This window comes from Antedon bifida, chromosome 4 (assembly GCF_963402885.1).
Source record: "Antedon bifida chromosome 4, ecAntBifi1.1, whole genome shotgun sequence".
In the NCBI taxonomy this organism is placed as follows: Eukaryota; Metazoa; Echinodermata; class Crinoidea; order Comatulida; family Antedonidae; genus Antedon; species Antedon bifida.
In genome coordinates, this window is record NC_136229.1 from 21201817 (window position 1) to 21221324 (window position 19508).

Consider the following 19508-nt stretch of genomic DNA (forward strand, 5'->3'; position numbering starts at 1 on the left):
AGCTACTGGTCAAGTGAGAATGACATAACGTATCAAGGTGGTTCTGTTTATATTGCAAATTTAAAATCCACTTTAGGCTAAACAAATTCTGATTTAACTTCTGAAAAAGGGGGTGAAACAGAATCAAGTTCCAGCATGGAGATGACAATCTGCATGGTTCAATGTTTACTGAACATTGTTTTAGCTTCATGTTCATAAATATAGTTCAACCAATCCGAGGATAAGACAATGATGTTGCTTGAAGTTGCAGCATAAGTTATTTCAACACAGTGGCCTTGATTGTCCAGTAATATAACAAGATGTCCCAACAGCTGCCCTCACCTTGCTTCTTTAGCAACATTAGCAGTAGGCAGAGCGGCAGCAGCAGCACCAGGTGCAGAGCTCCCAGCCATGGCACTAGCTGTTGCTGCACTAGGAATACTAAGAGATGATGGATGCACGTCATAGCCTAATTTCTTCATATCACGAGTCACGATATTAAAGGTCACCCTTATGTTACCTTGTGACCTCACTCTAGTTACTAAGAGACAAAAGAAAGACATTTAATTAATTCCTTTAAAACTGTGGTGTGGTGTTATTATTCTATTCCTGGGAATGTTACTAACTTTCTGGACACAACTGATGATTCAAATAAAAATATACCCAGGGGCGGATTCAAAGGGTGGTGGAGGAGCCCAGCCGGCCCAGTCACCCTCTAAATTTCATAAACTGTAATGCAAAGATAGGACATCAAATTAAGTTCAGTACTCTTCATTTCACTACATTTAGGCCCTTCCCATTCCCCCCCCCCCCCCCACCCCCAATTTCAAAATCCTGGATCTGCCACTGATACCAATAGAACATAAATAATACAAAGACTACATTAGTAAAATTGTGTTTACCTTCTCTGCCTTCACCCCTAGCAACTATGTTTGCATCAACATATTCAGGTTTTCTTCCCATGAACCAGCTGAATAATAGACAATTATAAGATGAATATGAATGAATTTTCTTAACATCTTTTTATGTAAGATGTATTACCCCGCTGAATTTTTTTAAATTTTATTATTGAGTATGCAATTTTAATGTCACATAATAGTTATTCACTTTGACCAAAAACAAATTATTTACTTGAAAAAAAACCTGTAATTTAAAGCAAAAAAATAGTTAAATTGGCTGCCAGCCAATGGGTTTTTGGTTGATTTTAACCGTTTTATACCTGAAAACATTATTTTTTGGGGGTTTTTTTCTTCAGAAGTGATTTTTTTTGTTAAAACTACAAAATGGCCTATACAAAGTCTGATTTTATTAATCTTCATTTTTTATGTTTTTGGGGACAATATACCTTTAAGGCAACATTTGGAACAAAAAAAGTGTTACCTTGTAAACTTTTGAAATCTTGATGATGATTCTGGCACAAACATTGGAATAATTCTAACATGTCTGAAAAAGATAAGTTTATGTCAGAATTGATTTGTTTCAACACTAGTTGAGAATATTTAGCACTGGTTTCCCCATGATGTTCTATGAGCCCATCAATAGCAATCTGCATTAGTGGGTTCTTTTATGAGTATGTGAGTAGCTCCTATTGTTCCATGAGTCCCATCAATAGCAATCTGCATTAGTGGGTTCTTTTATGTGAGTAGCTGATATGTTGTTTGCCTTCTGAAATCCCAAGTTCATTGTATTTATATCATTATCATTTAAACACTATGCGTGAAAGCAACACAAAAATAAACCTACTTTCCTGGTGATATCGGTACATGTACTGCTCCATAGCCTCTGACAACAGCCGTTCCAAAGACATCCTGTCCGTAACAGCTGAGAACAAGTTGAGGCCCTGTTAAAAACAAAAAGGCAAACTGTATCAACTGTCAATGAGGAGTATTAAACACTGCACAGTATTTGAAATTGTATGTACTTACATCCGAATGGATTTGTGCTTTTGAACGTCACTTCTAGTGGAAAATTCCATACAAACGTTTGCCGACCATCTTGGCTTTTCTTACTTACTTGTGAAACTCCCTCTTCTAAGCCCTGAAATTATTCAATCATAAAGAAATTGTTTAAAAAATTGATAAAATTGTCATTTTATGTTAGTTTTTAGCATTATGATAACAGAACAGCATGATTGATGATGATGATTGAAATTGTTTTCCTAAAATAAATGTACCAACTCACAGATGTAATTACCCAGTCTTGACCAAATACAAAATTGTATTTGAAATAGATGTTGTCAAATTCTGGAAACTGAAAACAAGTTAGGAAAATGTTAAATCATTTTAATAAATAATAATGTTTAGCGTATTGTAATAAAGGATGATTTTTATCTACTAGTAGTACACAGCCTATATAATACATACACATATTTGTGCTCACTTCAATGCGGTTATATAAATAATAAACACATGTATAATATAATAATTATATTTTTATAATCATAAAAATTATAGGCCCTACCTTACTTATTATATATGAATAAATAATTAATAATAATAATTCATGGTACTTGTTCAAAGTACACAAGAAAGAAAACACTGAAGACTGTGATTCTACTAGGGCCTAGATAGGCTCTTTTCGTATACTTACTAGCTACGTATACCCCACTACTCTAGCAACACGGCCACCCCTCTAACTAGGCCTACCTACACCTACTATACTAACTAAAAACCTGCTGGGCCTGGCTGGCTAGCTAGGTAAGAAGAGGAGGCCTAGCTTTAATCAAGTTCTTCGAACTTTATAAAGAAGTTATTTAAACTTTTACAATTAATTTATAACATTAATATATAAACACACATACTCACATCAGCACATTCAATCTGACCACTTAACATAAGTAAAAAAACACTTGGATTTGAAGCCATAACTTTCGTAAATTATTTGTTGTTATTGGGAACGCGAAAAATATTTAGAAAATATCCTGTCCGATGAGGGCACAATCAAAATGTCTGCGCCCATGTTAACTGCCATTTTGTTTTAAGAATATTTTTGGTATTACTCACAATGTAATTGAGAGAGAATATGGATAAATATTTATAAGTTATAAAAATAATAATAATAATTTTATTTAACTATTGATACATTTATTGTTGATGTAAATACGGAGGTATTGAATATTATACCTCTTGTACTTGTTGGTTCTTGTTGAGGACGCTATTCATTTACAAGGAAGACTGTCGCCCTCTTTTGACAAGACGTACCTTTTAACACCAGCACGTGGCGACCAAACCGCTCTTTTGCAATTAAAACGGCATGAGGGAAGGTATGGTTGTTGATGACAAGAGCATTTTCTGTAATACATTATTACAAAAAAATAGTTTAAGCAAAGGTTAATCATTACAATATTACTCTATATTAGGCCTTATAATATTTAATAATATTATGTAGGCCTATATGGGACGGACACCTTTTTAAATCAAATGATATTAAATTTAAAGATATGCTGCTGCAGCTGAGGCGGATCAAGTGCTCTACAAACTGGCCTCTCTTTGATATTGATGATGTATTATTACTATTATTAACTATATATTATAGGAATTTTAAACTATGCTATGTAATACTATGTTTCTATCATGGTATAGTACATACAAGACTACGTTTGTGGCTCTACTTTCATTACAATTGTAGCACTGTTAGCAGTCTGTTGAAGCAATTGGGTGGGGTGCCTGTAAATTTTTTTTTTTTTTTAAATTGCATCATCAAGAAGTACTGTAATTATTGTGGCATTGTTATGATGATTAAATTAATTGAACTTCGTTGTGATAAAAATAATTTGCCGATCTGAACAATGTCCTAATATTATTATTAACATATTGCAATTAATTGATTGGAGTACAACCTTCAAAAGTTTCTTGTTCATGGTAAATGAATGACCATTTTTCTGATTTTCAGATGGAACTAAACTGAAGCTTTCAAATTCATCCTTGATTAACCAAAAGGTAGGTACAGTACAATGTAATGACAAAAAAACAATGACTTGTAAAAATGATGATCATGTGTTCTGAAGTTATTGTGACGATAGTCTACCTTCACTCGCCGGTCTGAAAACAAGTCTCTTTATTAAAAAGTATTAATAATAATTAATGGTGGCAGTTTTTTCATAAACGTTATGATAGTCTATAGACTTAAATGCAATAAATAACAGTTTGTTTTTAATGTCTTATAGGATATAGCCTCAAGATGTTTAACTGTAAAATACTACTGATGTCTATACCAGGTGAGAATATTGTATGGCACTACCACTAAAGGCATGAAATGTAAATGTATTCTGGGTAAATATGGGGGCTGGGGGTTTTATGGACAAACACTAAAATTTTAATTGGAAGCAGCAGGGTTTTATTTTGACATGAAATGATGATCATGTGTTCAGATACTTGTAAATGAAGATACAGTACCTTCACTCGCCGATCTGAAATGTCTTAATCATTATATGCAAGATTTTTCGAGAATCTATTTTTAGCATCTGTTTATTATTTCGTTTGTATTCCCCAGATGCGAAATGAAATACTGAGGTTTACTGATGCAGAAATAATGGTAAGATTAGGGATACCGAGAGCTGACTCCATTTTCATTACCACGATTAAACAGCGCGCACGTTACTATGCGCGCAATGTCATTGACGCGGTGTTTTTTTACTTTGGTAAACACTTTTTATTAGGTAATTATTCTGAAAATAAATTAATTACGAAAATATCCTTTTGAGTAAATATTTATTTACCTATTAATCTATAAGATAAAGTATTATTTATTTCCATTTCATTCAACCAAAAATGTGAATATAGTGGTTAAAAGATCGTTATCGCCTAGCGCGTATAGACTTTGTTTACTACGAAACCCTCGGAAGGCTCAATGACCTACCATTTTCAACCTTATTTTTGTAGTTGAGCCTCTTATGACCTCAAAATGTTTTTTATTCCTACACCAAGATAATATAGTTCCACATACCATGTGCTTGTTACTAAGAAAAATATTAATTTTAAGTGCTAAAAAAACAGTTTTATCCCGATATGAGGCCTTTATGATTCGAATATTTCATAGTAACAACCCATATACCATGAAAAATATCCGTTTTGTCCATTTTTAAAATAATTTTTGGAAAATTCCGAGAGGCTCAACTACAAAAACGCCATTTTGTGGTATGATGTCATTGCAAGCCAATCAAACCTCTGCATTCGACCGCTCCGCAGGTCTCACGGTTGAACGATTTTGGATTCTCGCCCTTTGATTGGTTGACGCGAATCAACACACAGCGGAATAATTTTCTCGCGAGTGCCGTGAAGTCACATGGTCTAAGGCCTGTCCAATTACACGTGAAAATAATGCATTGAAATTCTTCGAATGAAGTTAAATTAACACTTTTTTTTATATAATAAATAAGTAATATCATATTTTATTGAATTTTACAATGTTGATATACAAATTATATTACTTAAAACCGTGATTTTATTTAATTATTTTTACGAAAAATGACTAGTTCATACAATTGTCGACTGAGGGCGCAATTTGTTTACATCGTTCATGGCTAAAAACGATCATTTTCGACGATGTTTTAAACCCTATATTTCGAAAACTACAAGTCATATTTTCATAATTCTTTCTTTATTATAATATTGATACAAAATACTAACAGCCAATGTATAATTTGTTTGAAAAATATTAACTTTTAATTTTACATCGTTATCCCTAGTAAGATGAAGATAAGATTAAGAACCACAAAAATAATGTCTGACTTTATGATGATTATGCGTTCTGAAGTTATTGTGACGATAAACTACCTTCACTCGCCGATCTGAAATAAGTTGTTGAATCCCTCAAACACAATGAGTGCATTTTACGGATTCATATTTTTATGCATTATTTTTTATTTATTTGCAGGAATAATACGGATTTCCCAGAAATGAAATTGCACAGTCTGTAGTGGTAAGAAAGAGAGAGACTTGTATAGTTGTTGATTTAGCAAGATATTTAGATGATGACTATGTGTTCTTACATAATGTTTGATGATAATTATACCTTCACTCGCCGGTCTGATAAATAACCTTAATATTACTAAGAATACTAATTTTTTTTTAAAGTTTTTGTTGGTTATTTTAATCTTTGTTTTAATAGAGATGGAGCAAATGCTTTGGAAAGTGTTTTACCCAAAAAACTCATGGAGCCTGCCCTCTGGTGTACTGATTGGAGTAGTCAACAAGGAACAAGCGTCTGTAACCATCACATCCGTTGTACAACAGGAGCTTCCACAGGAACAAATTTTGGGGTTTATCAAAGATTTGAATGCACGTATCCGAAGAATTGAAGATAAAATTATGGTCATAGGTGAGAAGAGCTTTCAAGTTGTTGGGATTTTAGTAAATGAGAATGAACAGATTTTGAAGAGTGAACATTTTGATGATTTGTGTTTGGAGATGGAGATATGTTTACTAATGCAGGCTGATTGGCGAGGCTCACCGCATGAATGTGTCGTTATTCACCAAATGAAGGACAGGCATGTTTTGATAGAGGACAATACAATGTTTATTGCATACGACGCATCATTTGAATACCAAGCTAAAAGTGCACATTATTCTATTCAGGATAGCTGCTTTAAAAACGGCAAATTGGTCAATCATGTGATGACTTGCCTGCACGATTGGAACTCATTGAATGAATGTTGTGATTTAGAACAAATAGAACGCATACAAATAAAGAAATTAAATAGCTTGCGAGATTTGTGCTATTCTGTTTGGCTATTAATAGCTAGATGTTCTCTAAACTTGCTTGCCTGGTTCCTGAATATATTCTCGCATAAGTAAATATAATTGTTTCTTACTCTATCTATCCAAATATCTACCAAACTTGTAATGATGATCATGTGCTCTGAAGTTATTGTGACGATAGTCTACCTTCACTCGCCGGTCTGAAAACAAGTTTTTTTAAACTACATAATTTAATTTATTTTCCATAGAAAAAGATAATTACTGTAAATAAAGACCTACATTAATGCATGCATTGATATCATTTTTCCCCCAGAATATTCCAAAATTTGGTTTTTGATAAAATACTTTGTTGGCCAGCAACTGGGTGCCAGCTGAAGGAAAAGTACAATCAAGTTAAAGAATGCTCAACCCTTTATAAAAAAAAGCGCCATTTTAACAGGTATTTGGTCCAACCAATATTTCTCTGCTTGTATTCAACTGCAAGATGGTTTGATGATGATCATGTGTTCTGACATCAAGGTTGAAGATAAACTACCTTCACTCGCCGATCTGATGAACATTCTTGCAAAAAATCCATATCTTGCTAATATTTATCTAATAATGATCACATTAATTTAGTAATCTTTTTTTAAATATTTTTTAGGGAAATGAATTTGCTGCTGCTTCTGGCGTCTGACCTTGTACTAGGTATGGCTCTAGTATATTATTTTCACCAGGTTGATTTCTTCAACATTCTAGCATCCATGTTCTTGCAGTTTGTCAATGTGAGTGAATATATTAAGATGGGTTAAACATTCTGTGGGAGGGTGTAGTCATGGAAGATACAATTGAGCCTTGCAATTTAAATTGGTTCAATTGTAGAGTGTAATGGTATTGTAACTGCCTTACTGTTTGATTTCACAGACAACTGCAACATCTCTAGAACAGCTCTTGCATTGGTTGATGGGTGCTCCAGCCGGCCTAAAGCTCAACAGAGAGCTGGCTTCATTCCTAGGCCAGTTTTTTCTCTACCACATCTATCTCTGGGTAGGCTACCTCAACACCATTGCTCCGTTTCTAGCAGTCGCCATCAAGTTCGCCAGCCTCTGTGGGTGCCTAGGTGTTAGTGTATTCATTGCATGGGCCTCGGATGTCCTATCTATACTTGCATTCCATGTATACTGTTTCTATGTATACGCAGCAAGGTACAACATACAATACAATTTTTAAAATATTGACATAAAAATAAGCAGACGATTGATACATACCAGCCACTTTTTGAAAGTGGTTAGTCAACTATCATGGTTGTTGAGATTTAACCAAATACATTTAAATCGTGTCTGATTTGATCGATAAAAATATGGAATACAAAATGTTCTTGGAAATGATGAGACAACTCCTTGAATTGCAAAGCCTATAATGATTTTATAATTTGTTTTAATTGCTGATCCAAGAACAATTTAATCCATATAAATTGGTCTGAATCTGATCTTTAGGTTTTTATTTATCACATTTATCTTACAGGATTTACTGCTTACAAGTGCACGGGCTGATGTCGTTTTGGCGTTTATTCCGTGGTAAAAAGTGGAATGTTCTTCGTCAGCGTGTTGATTCCAGCGACTTCCGTGTGGATCAGTTGTTTATCGGAACATTGCTCTTCACAATACTGCTTTTCCTTCTTCCAACGACGGCATTCTTTTACGCCGTGTTTACATCGGTAAATGACTTAGTCATTTAGGTATAAGAGTTTAAAAATGTATGTTGTATGGAAAATTGGCTATAAAATGTTTGTTATACATTACAGACTTACTTTCTCATTGATATGATTTAACTTTCAAGTAAAAAATAATTTGTCATTTTTTATTTTTAACCACCAGCTTCGACTTGCAGTATTAATTCCACAATCGGTGGTTGCCAGTTTAATCGTATTCATAAACAGATTTCCACTGTATTCCTTAATTTTGTGGACTGGCGGCTTCATGGTTGATGGCATTACTTTTCATCCAATGTCGCAAAATAAAAAATGTGGCTGGCTGCTTTTAAAAGTGAGTATTGTTAGATGTCATATGTGGTTACAGGTTGTATAATGTCAAACTGCTTGTCTATCGATATGTATGTCTGCATTGCCGATGATTATTTGGATTCACATTACATTCCTAGCTTGGAACCTTCGGTTCCAGTGATGACAATCCTGCAAATATGAGGCTATTTGCTTAACAAACTTAAAACCTTGGTTTAATGCATCCTCACACAATTATATTTACTAATTTATCAAATGTTTCTGTATATTGTATTGTGTGAAACAATTGAACTTGTATTTACTCTGTCCACAGATGAAACCAATGTCGTTACGGAAGGCGATGGCTGCAGATCTACTGGATGATAAACAATCTAAATACAAGGCTTCGTGGCATTCAGTTGGAAAAGACTTGCTGACTGGCTACTTGGTGTACCCATGGGGTGGCAAGCAGGACATGCAATGAGTAAATTGCGGAAGCAATACACATGCAAATATAAATATTTCTAAATAGTATACAGTATAGCTATGTAAATATTTATTTTGAATAAACAAAATAATAAATGTGTTTTTGCTTACTATTATTTGGCAGTTATGTATTTTGCACTCCAACACCGTAATCAAAACTTTATTTTTAATATTTGGAATGTCCGTCTACATTAAGAGAACAACATTGACTACACTGTATTATATAACGTTCCACATTCTTCAATCCATCTAGCTTTGAACAAACCTCTTTTGCTTAACTTCTCTTTTATGAAAAAAAGAATAACCCATATAAATTCTGGCTACAGACTCGATGAATTGCTTACTTTACATAGAAACCATGCATTTCTTCATGGTGGAAACTACTGTACCACACTGACATGGGAGTTCCAATTTGTGGCAATCTACCGTAGTACCATCCACTACAGTAGTACCATTCAGTGAATGTGTGCGGTTGTGCACAAACAAGTCATTCAAACAAATAAAAAATGTAAACAATTCTGTAACCTGAGCAAGTATAATACTGTAACAATAATACATTTCACAATGTTAATAACATTCCCTTGGTGTTCTTCAACCATGTCACTGTGCAACAGTAGTATTGTATCACTTTCACATTAAATGCCATGATTAAACAGTGCGTGCGTGCATAATGCTAGTACTGTACCAATTAAATGTGCAGAACCCATTCTCATTACCTGCAATACCAGTTTTTCCGATACATAATTAAGTACAGGTATTTAAAAATATTGATTTAAATTTTTGACCTGTCCCTAAAGTCCATTCAGCTGTTCAACCCTGGGGCGGATTCTATAAGCGGTCTAAGCACTTGGCCAGCTATAATTCGTGATGTAGCAAGTAGCCTTTATTATTGACCATTGTAATACCGCAGCTGTTTATAGCAATGGTGTAACAGGGGTGGCTTTAGTAAGACCGTCCATCTGATAAAGCCAGCTTTAGTAAGACCATCTATCTGATAAAGCCGGCTTTAATCGGGGAGTTAGACTATCAGTTAAGACTGTTTTAAAGCAATCCGCCCCTGGTGTTTAAAATTCTGAATTTTGAACGGCTGTGTGTAAAGTTTTGCTAGGAAAGGACTATGTGTACAGTAATATATATGAATGGTTGATACAGTACCACCTACACAGTGTTGACTCTCAGATAAAACATGGCATTTAATATTCTATTCACAAAATTAACTACAGGTACTACAATTCTAATGCAGTATTATTACAAAGACCCATAGGGTCTTATTAAAATTCATTTTTATATATTGTGGCCGAACCTAAATCGTAAAATTATTTACAATAAAATATAAATTTGCTCCGAGCACAATTTTTCTGTTTGTGAAAACAAATTAATAACTCAACTTCTAAAATTTAAATATTCAAAATTCTCCTATAATTATTAAGAATATTGTGAAAGATTTTTTCCTTTACTTTCGACACTGATTTTTGGCAAAGAAACAATCCTGATTCTAAACTGGTTATCTCTGTTTAACAATAATAAAAATAAAATACGGCATTTCAACTTTCTAATCGTATCACTGATCTCAAAGCATTTCTTGGGCTGTAAACAATTGTACAAGTAACGCTATGCAAATTGTTAGGGGTAGAGAAATAAAAAGTTTAACATGGTACAAAATGCACAATTTACAGACACGCTACCCGTGAATACATTCCTGTCTAGACAACACAATCCATTCATACCATTACTATTTCATAACAGTGATTCTAAATGCTTTTAAATAAATATAAAAATATTTCGGGAAAATTATATTCTCACTTAAGCATTAAGAGTATAATATTCAAAGTTTGATACTTGCTATGTAAATATAATGTACTTGCTATTAAACATTTGTTTATCCCCTGAAATATCAACTTTAAATGTTTCGCTAGTCTGACAGTACAGTACCTTGTGCGGGTTTTTCTAAACGACTCCATTTATTACCGTACAACGATTTAAACCATTTTTTTTCTCCGCTACACCAACTCAGTTATTTTGTTTGTGCTGTCCAATTATCAACTTGCTTCCCTTCTCTTCAATCATCAACTTAAAAGTGTAGATCATACAATTTTAATTCCAAAACGTTTTCGGAGTTGTTCGAAAAATATGAATGTGAAAATTGTTTGCGGCCCCAGCCTTATCCACGCTGGCACAAATCCTTTGTAAAATGCTAATGGTCCCAGCTTAGCCACGTTAAACCCACAATGAAACAAATTCTGTAAAAAAAAATCACAAATTGTTGACCAATGGGGAAGAAGTTACAGGTTGCATGCAAAGTTTGGTAAATGGACGAGTAGACTGTAAAAATCATAAATTGTTGACCAATGGGGAAGAAGTTACAGGTTGCATGCAAAGTTTGGTAAATGGACGAGTAGATTGTAAAAATCATAAATTGTTGACCAATGGGGAAGAAGTTACAGGTTGCATGCAAAGTTTGGTAAATGGACGAGTAGATTGTAAAAATCATAAATTGTTGACCAATGGGGAAGAAGTTACAGGTTGCATGCAAAGTTTGGTAAATGGACGAGTAGATTGTAAAAATCATAAATTGTTGACCAATGGGGAAGAAGTTACAGGTTGCATGCAAAGTTTGGTAAATGGACGAGTAGATTGTAAAAATCATAAATTGTTGACCAATGGGAAAGAAGTTACAGGTTGCATGCAAAGTTTGGTAAATGGACGAGTAGATTGTAAAAATCATAAATTGTTGACCAATGGGGAAGAAGTTACAGGTTGCATGCAAAGTTTGGTAAATAGATGAGTAGCCTGATTAAGGTCCTAAAGTCCCCATGTGGTCACATGAATTATCACTTAATCCTAAAAATCAAAGACATTTCTATTCTCCTATATAATACTATATATCTAAATTTTCTTTGTCAAACCGCTAGTCTTGAGACAAGGGACATCCATCTAAATTTAAATTTTTAGGGAGCCAATTTGGGATGTGCTTAATTACTAGACATAGTTGTGATGGATTATAGGACCAAGCGATGACTAACGACACAGTATGCATAGATCCCAGGTAGGGCAGAAATGTAGGATGCTAACCGGAAGCTCAATATTAATGATAACAGATTCACATATATAATTTAATACTAGTCTGCTGACACTTCATTCTGCCTGGTGGGCTAAAGCCAAATTCACATCTGTACCTAAAAAATCTTATTATTTAAAGTATTTTTTTATTATGAATATGAGAAAATATATCAATTATTAACATACCTTGTATTTGCCTTTAGGTGAGTTCATCATACGAGTTTTCAACACATCAAATGGTTGAGTGATGGCCGTTGCACATGTTGCCTAAGTAAGAACAAATAGTTAAGTACACATCCATACAAATACTGTTTATACTCCGAAAATACTGTACTGAAAATGATGTAATTTTCAAATGGTAGAAGTTAACATAAATACATACTAAGAATAATAGAGTAAGCCAACTTACGGCAGAGAGACTTGCAGTGAAATGTGTAATCATGTTATCTTCAAAATACTTTGTTTGTAATAGCATTTGCTTGTATTGATCATATAACGATAACTGAAAATAAAATATAAATTGATCATACAAAGTCACATGAATTTACATGTCTACAATCACCTAAAGGCCAATTTACATAGATGAGCAGTAACGGTAAAGCTTGGTTCCCACTAGAACGTAACGCAAGGACGTAAACGCAACGCAAGCGTTTTAACCAATGACAAGCGAAGTTATAGACAGTTAGCAATCACAAGCGAATAAGCCATCGCTTGTGATTGGTCAATTCACTTGCGTTGCGTTACGTCCTTGCGTTGCGTCGCTAGTGGGAACCACGCTTTAGCGGAAAACCGTAAGTAACCATATCTTGTTTGCTAATAAAACCACTCTGCAGCCATAAATACAGTAGGGACACCTTCAGGACTTAACAAAGTGTCCTCTTAATAGGGGTTTCCGTGAATAGGGGTTGCATCTAGTTAAATTCGCAGAAAGTGTCCCTGAGGTTTCTTCTGCTGAATATTATGATGGTTTAATCGTTATAACAATTGTAAGGAATTCCACACAATATAATACGATGGACAGGGGAAAAAACATGATCTTCTGATATAGAATGGAACCTAAACAAGAAATGACTTCATTTCTTTGAGGAACCACTATAAATTGTATTAGTGGTAAGCTCTGTCCATATATGGGCACATCACATTTTTTTGTCACATAAAGTTTGATAGTGTAGAAAGAGCTTTAGCCCCTGTTATCTATATGATGAGACTGGTGTTTTAGTCTAGGGTGAAACCTGTGCAAGGGTTTGTCACGTACCTGACCAAATGTCATCAGCATTGCTCGTATTACCACCATAGAAGCACCAAAGAACATTTTACGTACGCCCTCTACATAAAAACAAATACAAATTATCAAATAATATGGTTATTTATCTCTTAGTGTACGTGAATTCTGTAATCCGATTGGTCAATATGTATGAGATATAATTCCGTATTACGCCCATTTACTCAGTCAAGCGGATCAGAAGGGTAATATATCCCGTATTACCTGTTTGATATTTCTCGTATTCCGTGAACAAACAGGGTGTAACTAATAGTATCTATCATTTATGAACAAATCAAGCAATAATTTCTAAAATTCATATTAGGGGTAGGAACATTGTAATTTTCGTCATCATTTTCTGATAATTTTTACTTTTTAATATGTTCTCCACTCAAAGGGTAAAAGGCCTATGTCGGTTTATCCAGGTAAGGTAGGTAATAGACTCAAACAAATTGATACACCTTCAAAATTTGTTATTACTGTATCCACTAACTAAACTGAAGAACTGAAAAAAGTGAATATTAAATCAATAGGTTTACAGTACCTTCTGTGTACACACGCCAAATACCATCAAAAATATGTTTGTAGCTGAAATGACATTAAAAACATATTAATTATTATTAATCTCCTGATAATGTTGTACATGGTTTATTGTAATGGTTTGTTTACTCTGTTCAAATAAGGTAGTAAGTAGCACAGTAAGCATGCATTTTAAGTACAATACTAAAAATAATAGGCAAACATAATACAGTACAACCTCTATTAAAGGGACCTTCTGGGCCCAAAATAGTGTCCTTTAATCTTTGAATTAGTGTTGGCCATTATATTCATTTATATAGCAGAGAGTGCTTGAATGATTCAACTTACTTTCTTCTGTATTCTGGCGCAATTTTCATATCATTCTGCATGCGGACATTTATCATGTCTGGTGGTGTACCAACAATACCACCACAAGCACCTATAACAAATAACTAGAGAATCAGCAACATCCAATAGTAGTACAATGCAAAAGATATTTATTTTTTTGACAAAAGCGTGGGTAGGGAGACAAAAAGTTCAAAGTTTGAATAGTAGGCCACACTTAAAAAAATAAATAAAGAAAAACAGGACATGGAAACAACTGTAGAGAGAGAGACACTATTTTAATGATGCAGTAACTGCAGTACAATTACATTTTGCCAAAGCCACACAATACAATCAGTAAGATAAATAATATAGTATGCCTGGCTGGAGTACTTATACTGTACTTAAATACTAGACAGACTACTACCACTGATATTCCTAACAGAACAAAGTAACATTCTTTATATTTTGTTCATAAAATATCCTCAGAGAATAATTAGACATTACATCTTAAAAATACACCAACACAAACTGGCTGGGTCACAGACTAAAGCTCGGTCTACACTATCAGAATAGTTTGACAAAAAAAGTGTGATGTGTCCAAATATATGGTAGTGATATGACATCATCGTGTCCATATATGGGCACATCACATTTTGTTGTCACATACAGTTTGATAGTGTAGACGGAGCTTAATTTGACAAGTTATGATTTGCCCAAATATGGTAGTGATATGACATCATCATATCCATATATGGGCACATCACATTTTGTTGTTAAATAAAATTTGATAGGTGTAGACAGATCTTAAGTAATAGATGTGTGTGGATTACTTACCAGCAAACATTGCAATTAGAGCCTTCTGATAGAAGGGTAATGGAAGATTAGGATTGTCATTTGTAAGATGGCTTTTAAGAGTATCATAAATTCCGAATCTCGTCAGAGAGTATGTTAACTGTAAATAAAATAGGAAAACACAATAAAATAAAGGATAGGAATATCAATCAATCAATCGTTCGATTTATATAGCGCCATTCCAACAGTCATTGCTCATGGCGCTGCCAAAAATATCAGAAAACGTGAGTTTTGAGTAGTGACTTAAAGTAGTGATATTAAATATAATATATTTTTGCTGTTAGTTAGTTTTGTTTTCAATTTTTCCTTAAAATAGATATCAGTATAATTAAATGGTAAGAGATATCGGACCAGCGTGTGAGAGGCATGGAACCTGTCTGCGTTATGCTTGTATAAATAGTCAAGCTTTTAAGAGTATCATATATTCCGAATCTAGTCAAAGAGTATGTTAACTGAAAAAACAATAAAATAGGAATTATATATTATTGCTGAGACCTGTCTGTGCTATGTTGTATCCATAGTCAAGATACTTTACTCTCATTGCCTCGTCTATACAAGGGTTTGTTTGCTAGCAACAATAATAATACAATAGATTCTCAACAACAAAAGCATAAATCGGTCAAAATTCAGCAGTATTTGATTGTGAAGACATTTACCTGTCGCCCTATTGATGCTGAAAGTCCATTATATAGCGCCTTCACACCGTTTTTTCTAATGACCTTTCTGGCCATTGTAAAACCTCCCTGTTTGACCTCTTGTTGTGTTTGTAAATGAACCTATAAACAAACAAAAATGATACATATTATTAATTAAACAAAATAGTATCTGTCAGTAACTGCAGTAATTATTCTTCTGTTTCATTATTGAACTACAGATGCAACATTGTTATTAAACATTATTTTGATTTGAAAATATAAAATATAAAAAATATTTTTAAACACTATTTTATAGTTGCCTCTTGACATTCTTACCTTTATTAAGTCCAATGGATGTGTGAGACACACTGCTCCAGCTGATGATATGCCACCAAAGTACCATCTAGGCCTTCTTTTAGGCCCCATGTTAGGGACTAGCACCTGGGCCTGAGCTTGCGCTGTCATATCAAATATCCTAGTCTTTCCAACCAACTTCCATACCTTTTGAAAGATGAAGACAAAAATAGATATAAGATAAAAAAAAATCCTATTAAAATAATAATAAAAATAACTCCTAGGTCAGTTGTTTACAAAAATCATGACCTAAAGTATAATTTTCCTTTTTACCCTGGTTATTAGAGTGTATCAAGAATGTGTGAAACAACAACAAACACAATTGTTTAGTATTATTATCAAGTTTGTATGCACTATAATACAGTTGGATGCTTGCTTTAAAACTCAGGTTTTACACTAGAGTAGAGCTGAGGCAATTAGACTGAAGATTATGTTTACTACTGTAATTTTGTATCATAGAACAACCAGCAAAATATTTTAGTGTTTTTTTTTATGGTAAATAACCTACCTAAAAAACATCTAATTTTTTAAATTATTCATCATACCATATGTTTCATCTTTTAACATAGAATAATACACTGTATGTTCAAATGAGAATTCAACCATTTTAAGTAGTAAACAAACATACAAGTCCAGTTCAGACACAAATTAAATATCATAATTGGATGAATCACAGTCTCACACAAAACCTTTAATAGCAACATATTAAATACTTTGTAGAGATGATGAAAAATCTGTGGTTTTGATAGATAGTATTGAAAGTATTTAAGATAACAAATGGTATTCCATATGGGCACTTCCTGTACTATTGAGGCCTGGATAAATCAATTATCATCATACGAATGGCAAGTGGCCAATACTAGGAATATCTAGATCACAGACAGAAAGGCTTATAATATAATTAAAATTAACTCAGCTTTTACTCCATTCATAAAACAATTATGGCTGTCAAGATTGAACACTCAATTCAAATTAAGAAACTAAGAATTTTTCAGTAAAATCAGAAAAAAAAAACCCTAAAAAAACATGAATGGCTGATTTTATTGTAGAAAAAAATCTAGTTACAGGCTAGACTGAGAATTGAACATATGGCCTTTGATATTAAATGACATTATCAAACATGACCTGTGCATTACATCACAGAATGACAGCCTGTCCAAGATCAAAATGTATTGATTGTAATACAGTACACTGATTGGAAATGGCCAACATACATACATACTGCAAATTAACGATATGATGTAATTTATTACAGAATACTGCTAGCAGCAGAACATAGACAGTAGATCAGCATTGCAATTTAGCATCCCTGATTAAATACCAAGCTCCTACATGTTCTTCTCATATATTCAAGAAACATATTTATAAGTGGATTTTGTTTAATTTTAACTCTGTACAACACCAAGTTATTAACTATTAAAGGTTCACCTATCGTATCAGTGTAAACTGTAAAGTCATAATTTAGTCAATTTATTACCTTTAAATAATTATAATATTCGCCAGGTAATAAATTAGCTATTAAAATAATGTTTTAAAATGGTGGGGGAATAATCAAAACCAGCAATCTGATGTAATCTAGTAATAATTACTATATTAATTGGTGTGTTTTGTGTTATTTTTTTCCATAATACACTTTAGGTCAAGATCAAATGTATAATTAAAATAAGCTGTTTTATAGGTCGTTGCCATAGAAATTATGGAATAAGCGGTTATGGCTATAACATAGAATTTTAAAATTGCAACAGCTTATTTTAAAATGTTTTAATTTACATAGTATAGTCATTTCAAGGGCAATAATGTGATGCATGAATGCACATACTGTACAGTAGAGTAGGAACACGCTGCAGGTGCCTATAACATTTGTAAGACCTATTGACATAAAAAGGTGAAACAAACAAACTTCAGTACTGTACTCTGTACATATTTCCAAATTTAGTTTGAACATAGAGATTTTATAGTGAAATCTCTATTGTTTGAATACCAATTGTTTTGTAAAATCATGACATTTTTTTAGTATTTTGTAATAAATATAGCAAACATCGGGTATTGGTCAGATGTTTGCTGACAATATACAGTACTTTATGCTATTAAGTACATATTGAGAAAGCAAACAGTTCGCAAGAAAAATCTTAGGTTGGACACAACCCCACGACCTCCGGATCTCTAGCCTGGCGTTCACAAAGTATCTCATTTTGTTTGTATGTTGTGATCAAATGATACTGTACATTTGAAAAGTAGAGCTCTATGAAAAATCACTCTAGAAAATGATAAGTCCTTAAAATCCAATTAAGTTAATATAAATTTGATTAGCTGTAACAATTCTATATCTGTACTCAGTACAATCATCATGTAATGCCATTATGATAATGTTATGTGTAAACTTTGGGTAAGCAAAGCATAGACTTGTGTTTGAATATTCGAATGTACACTCGCTCAAACAGTCACTGCGCATGCACAGTAGTTGCCTACATGTTCAGATGTTTTTGTAAAATTATACAATAATATTGTTCACTTATTTTAAATGCCATTCATGTCTTGATATTTAATAATCAATTAAGACTAGGCTTTGTTAATTGCCTTGTTATAATGAAAAGTAAGCATATGCTTCAGTTGCATCAAATTTGCAAGAACATTTTTAATCTTTTTGGATTTGAAAATAATTAAATAATTGACATTTAAAAAAACATGAGAATTGTAGTTAAATGTTCAGTTACCATTTACATGCCCCAGATGGAAAATTCAAAGTTTCTTTTTTATTATAATTAAATTATTATAAAAAAGAATCGTTACTGTTCCATCGAATTTACAATACGTTTGATAGCAAGTCATGTTGCTATAATTATATTATTAATATTTTTTTAATCTGAAAAATGCTTATAATTCTATTAAAGTTGTACTGACTCCCAGCAGGAAGCTACAACCATGCTACATCATTAACTCATTTGTTAATGATGCTGTACCCACTCGCCTAACCTGAGTATTCGCCTAGCCCACCTAGCCTACTCAACTTCGCTATCCCAATGCCCCACCCACCAAACCGGCTGCACACGTCGACTCGTAAATCGTACACACAGTACACGTACATCACGCTAGGCCTAGCTAGGCCTAGGGTCATTTGTCCAATTTTGTGTTCATCATCAACATATATTTATAATAACAAAGAAACATTATACTTGCCAATGATTCAAGGCATATATAGCTTAATTGCTTGAGAAATAATTAAACAAGATTATACACCCTCAACGCGTTTAAACAACTACTGCAATGATGTAACAAATCACGCCATAAACAAATATCCAGGCCAGCTTTAGCTTAACTTTCAGATGAACTCTCGTCGACGACTCTCTCGCGACGAAAAA

General features: G+C 33.3%; 3 protein-coding genes across 5 annotated transcripts; 1 reads left to right on the top strand and 2 right to left on the bottom strand.

Annotated features, from left to right (window-relative positions):
* Positions 1-77: 77 nt before the first annotated feature.
* Positions 78-2895, bottom strand: LOC144839755 (B9 domain-containing protein 1-like). Its single transcript, XM_078695229.1, has 7 exons — positions 2784-2895; positions 2161-2229; positions 1905-2016; positions 1723-1819; positions 1360-1422; positions 882-949; positions 78-520 (listed from the first exon to the last, which is right to left on the bottom strand). The coding sequence occupies exons 1-7, from the start codon at positions 2841-2843 to the stop codon at positions 318-320; spliced, it is 672 nt and encodes a 223-aa protein (XP_078551355.1). The 5' UTR covers positions 2844-2895; the 3' UTR covers positions 78-317.
* A 328-nt stretch (positions 2896-3223) lies between these two features.
* On the top strand, positions 3224-9254 carry LOC144839746 (phosphatidylinositol N-acetylglucosaminyltransferase subunit Q-like). Of its 3 annotated transcripts, none has more exons than XM_078695219.1 (12): positions 3224-3241; positions 3871-3917; positions 4145-4195; positions 4471-4512; positions 5854-5898; positions 6088-6769; positions 6991-7116; positions 7321-7441; positions 7581-7861; positions 8181-8373; positions 8534-8701; positions 8990-9254. In XM_078695219.1, exons 6-12 carry the CDS (start codon positions 6090-6092, stop codon positions 9137-9139), a joined length of 1719 nt encoding a protein of 572 aa, XP_078551345.1. In that variant the 5' UTR covers positions 3224-3241; positions 3871-3917; positions 4145-4195; positions 4471-4512; positions 5854-5898; positions 6088-6089; the 3' UTR covers positions 9140-9254. The 3 variants fall into 3 exon arrangements, with proteins under 3 accessions (XP_078551345.1, XP_078551344.1, XP_078551346.1); XM_078695218.1 differs by having other exon boundaries at positions 3238-3307; XM_078695220.1 differs by lacking the exon at positions 4471-4512 and having other exon boundaries at positions 3238-3307.
* Positions 9190-19507, bottom strand: LOC144839753 (mitochondrial dicarboxylate carrier-like). Its single transcript, XM_078695226.1, has 10 exons — positions 19327-19507; positions 16132-16296; positions 15817-15936; positions 15143-15260; positions 14330-14420; positions 14007-14050; positions 13457-13527; positions 12611-12703; positions 12388-12468; positions 9190-11381 (listed from the first exon to the last, which is right to left on the bottom strand). Exons 2-10 carry the CDS (start codon positions 16258-16260, stop codon positions 11226-11228), a joined length of 903 nt encoding a protein of 300 aa, XP_078551352.1. The 5' UTR covers positions 16261-16296; positions 19327-19507; the 3' UTR covers positions 9190-11225.
* Position 19508: the final 1 nt, after the last annotated feature.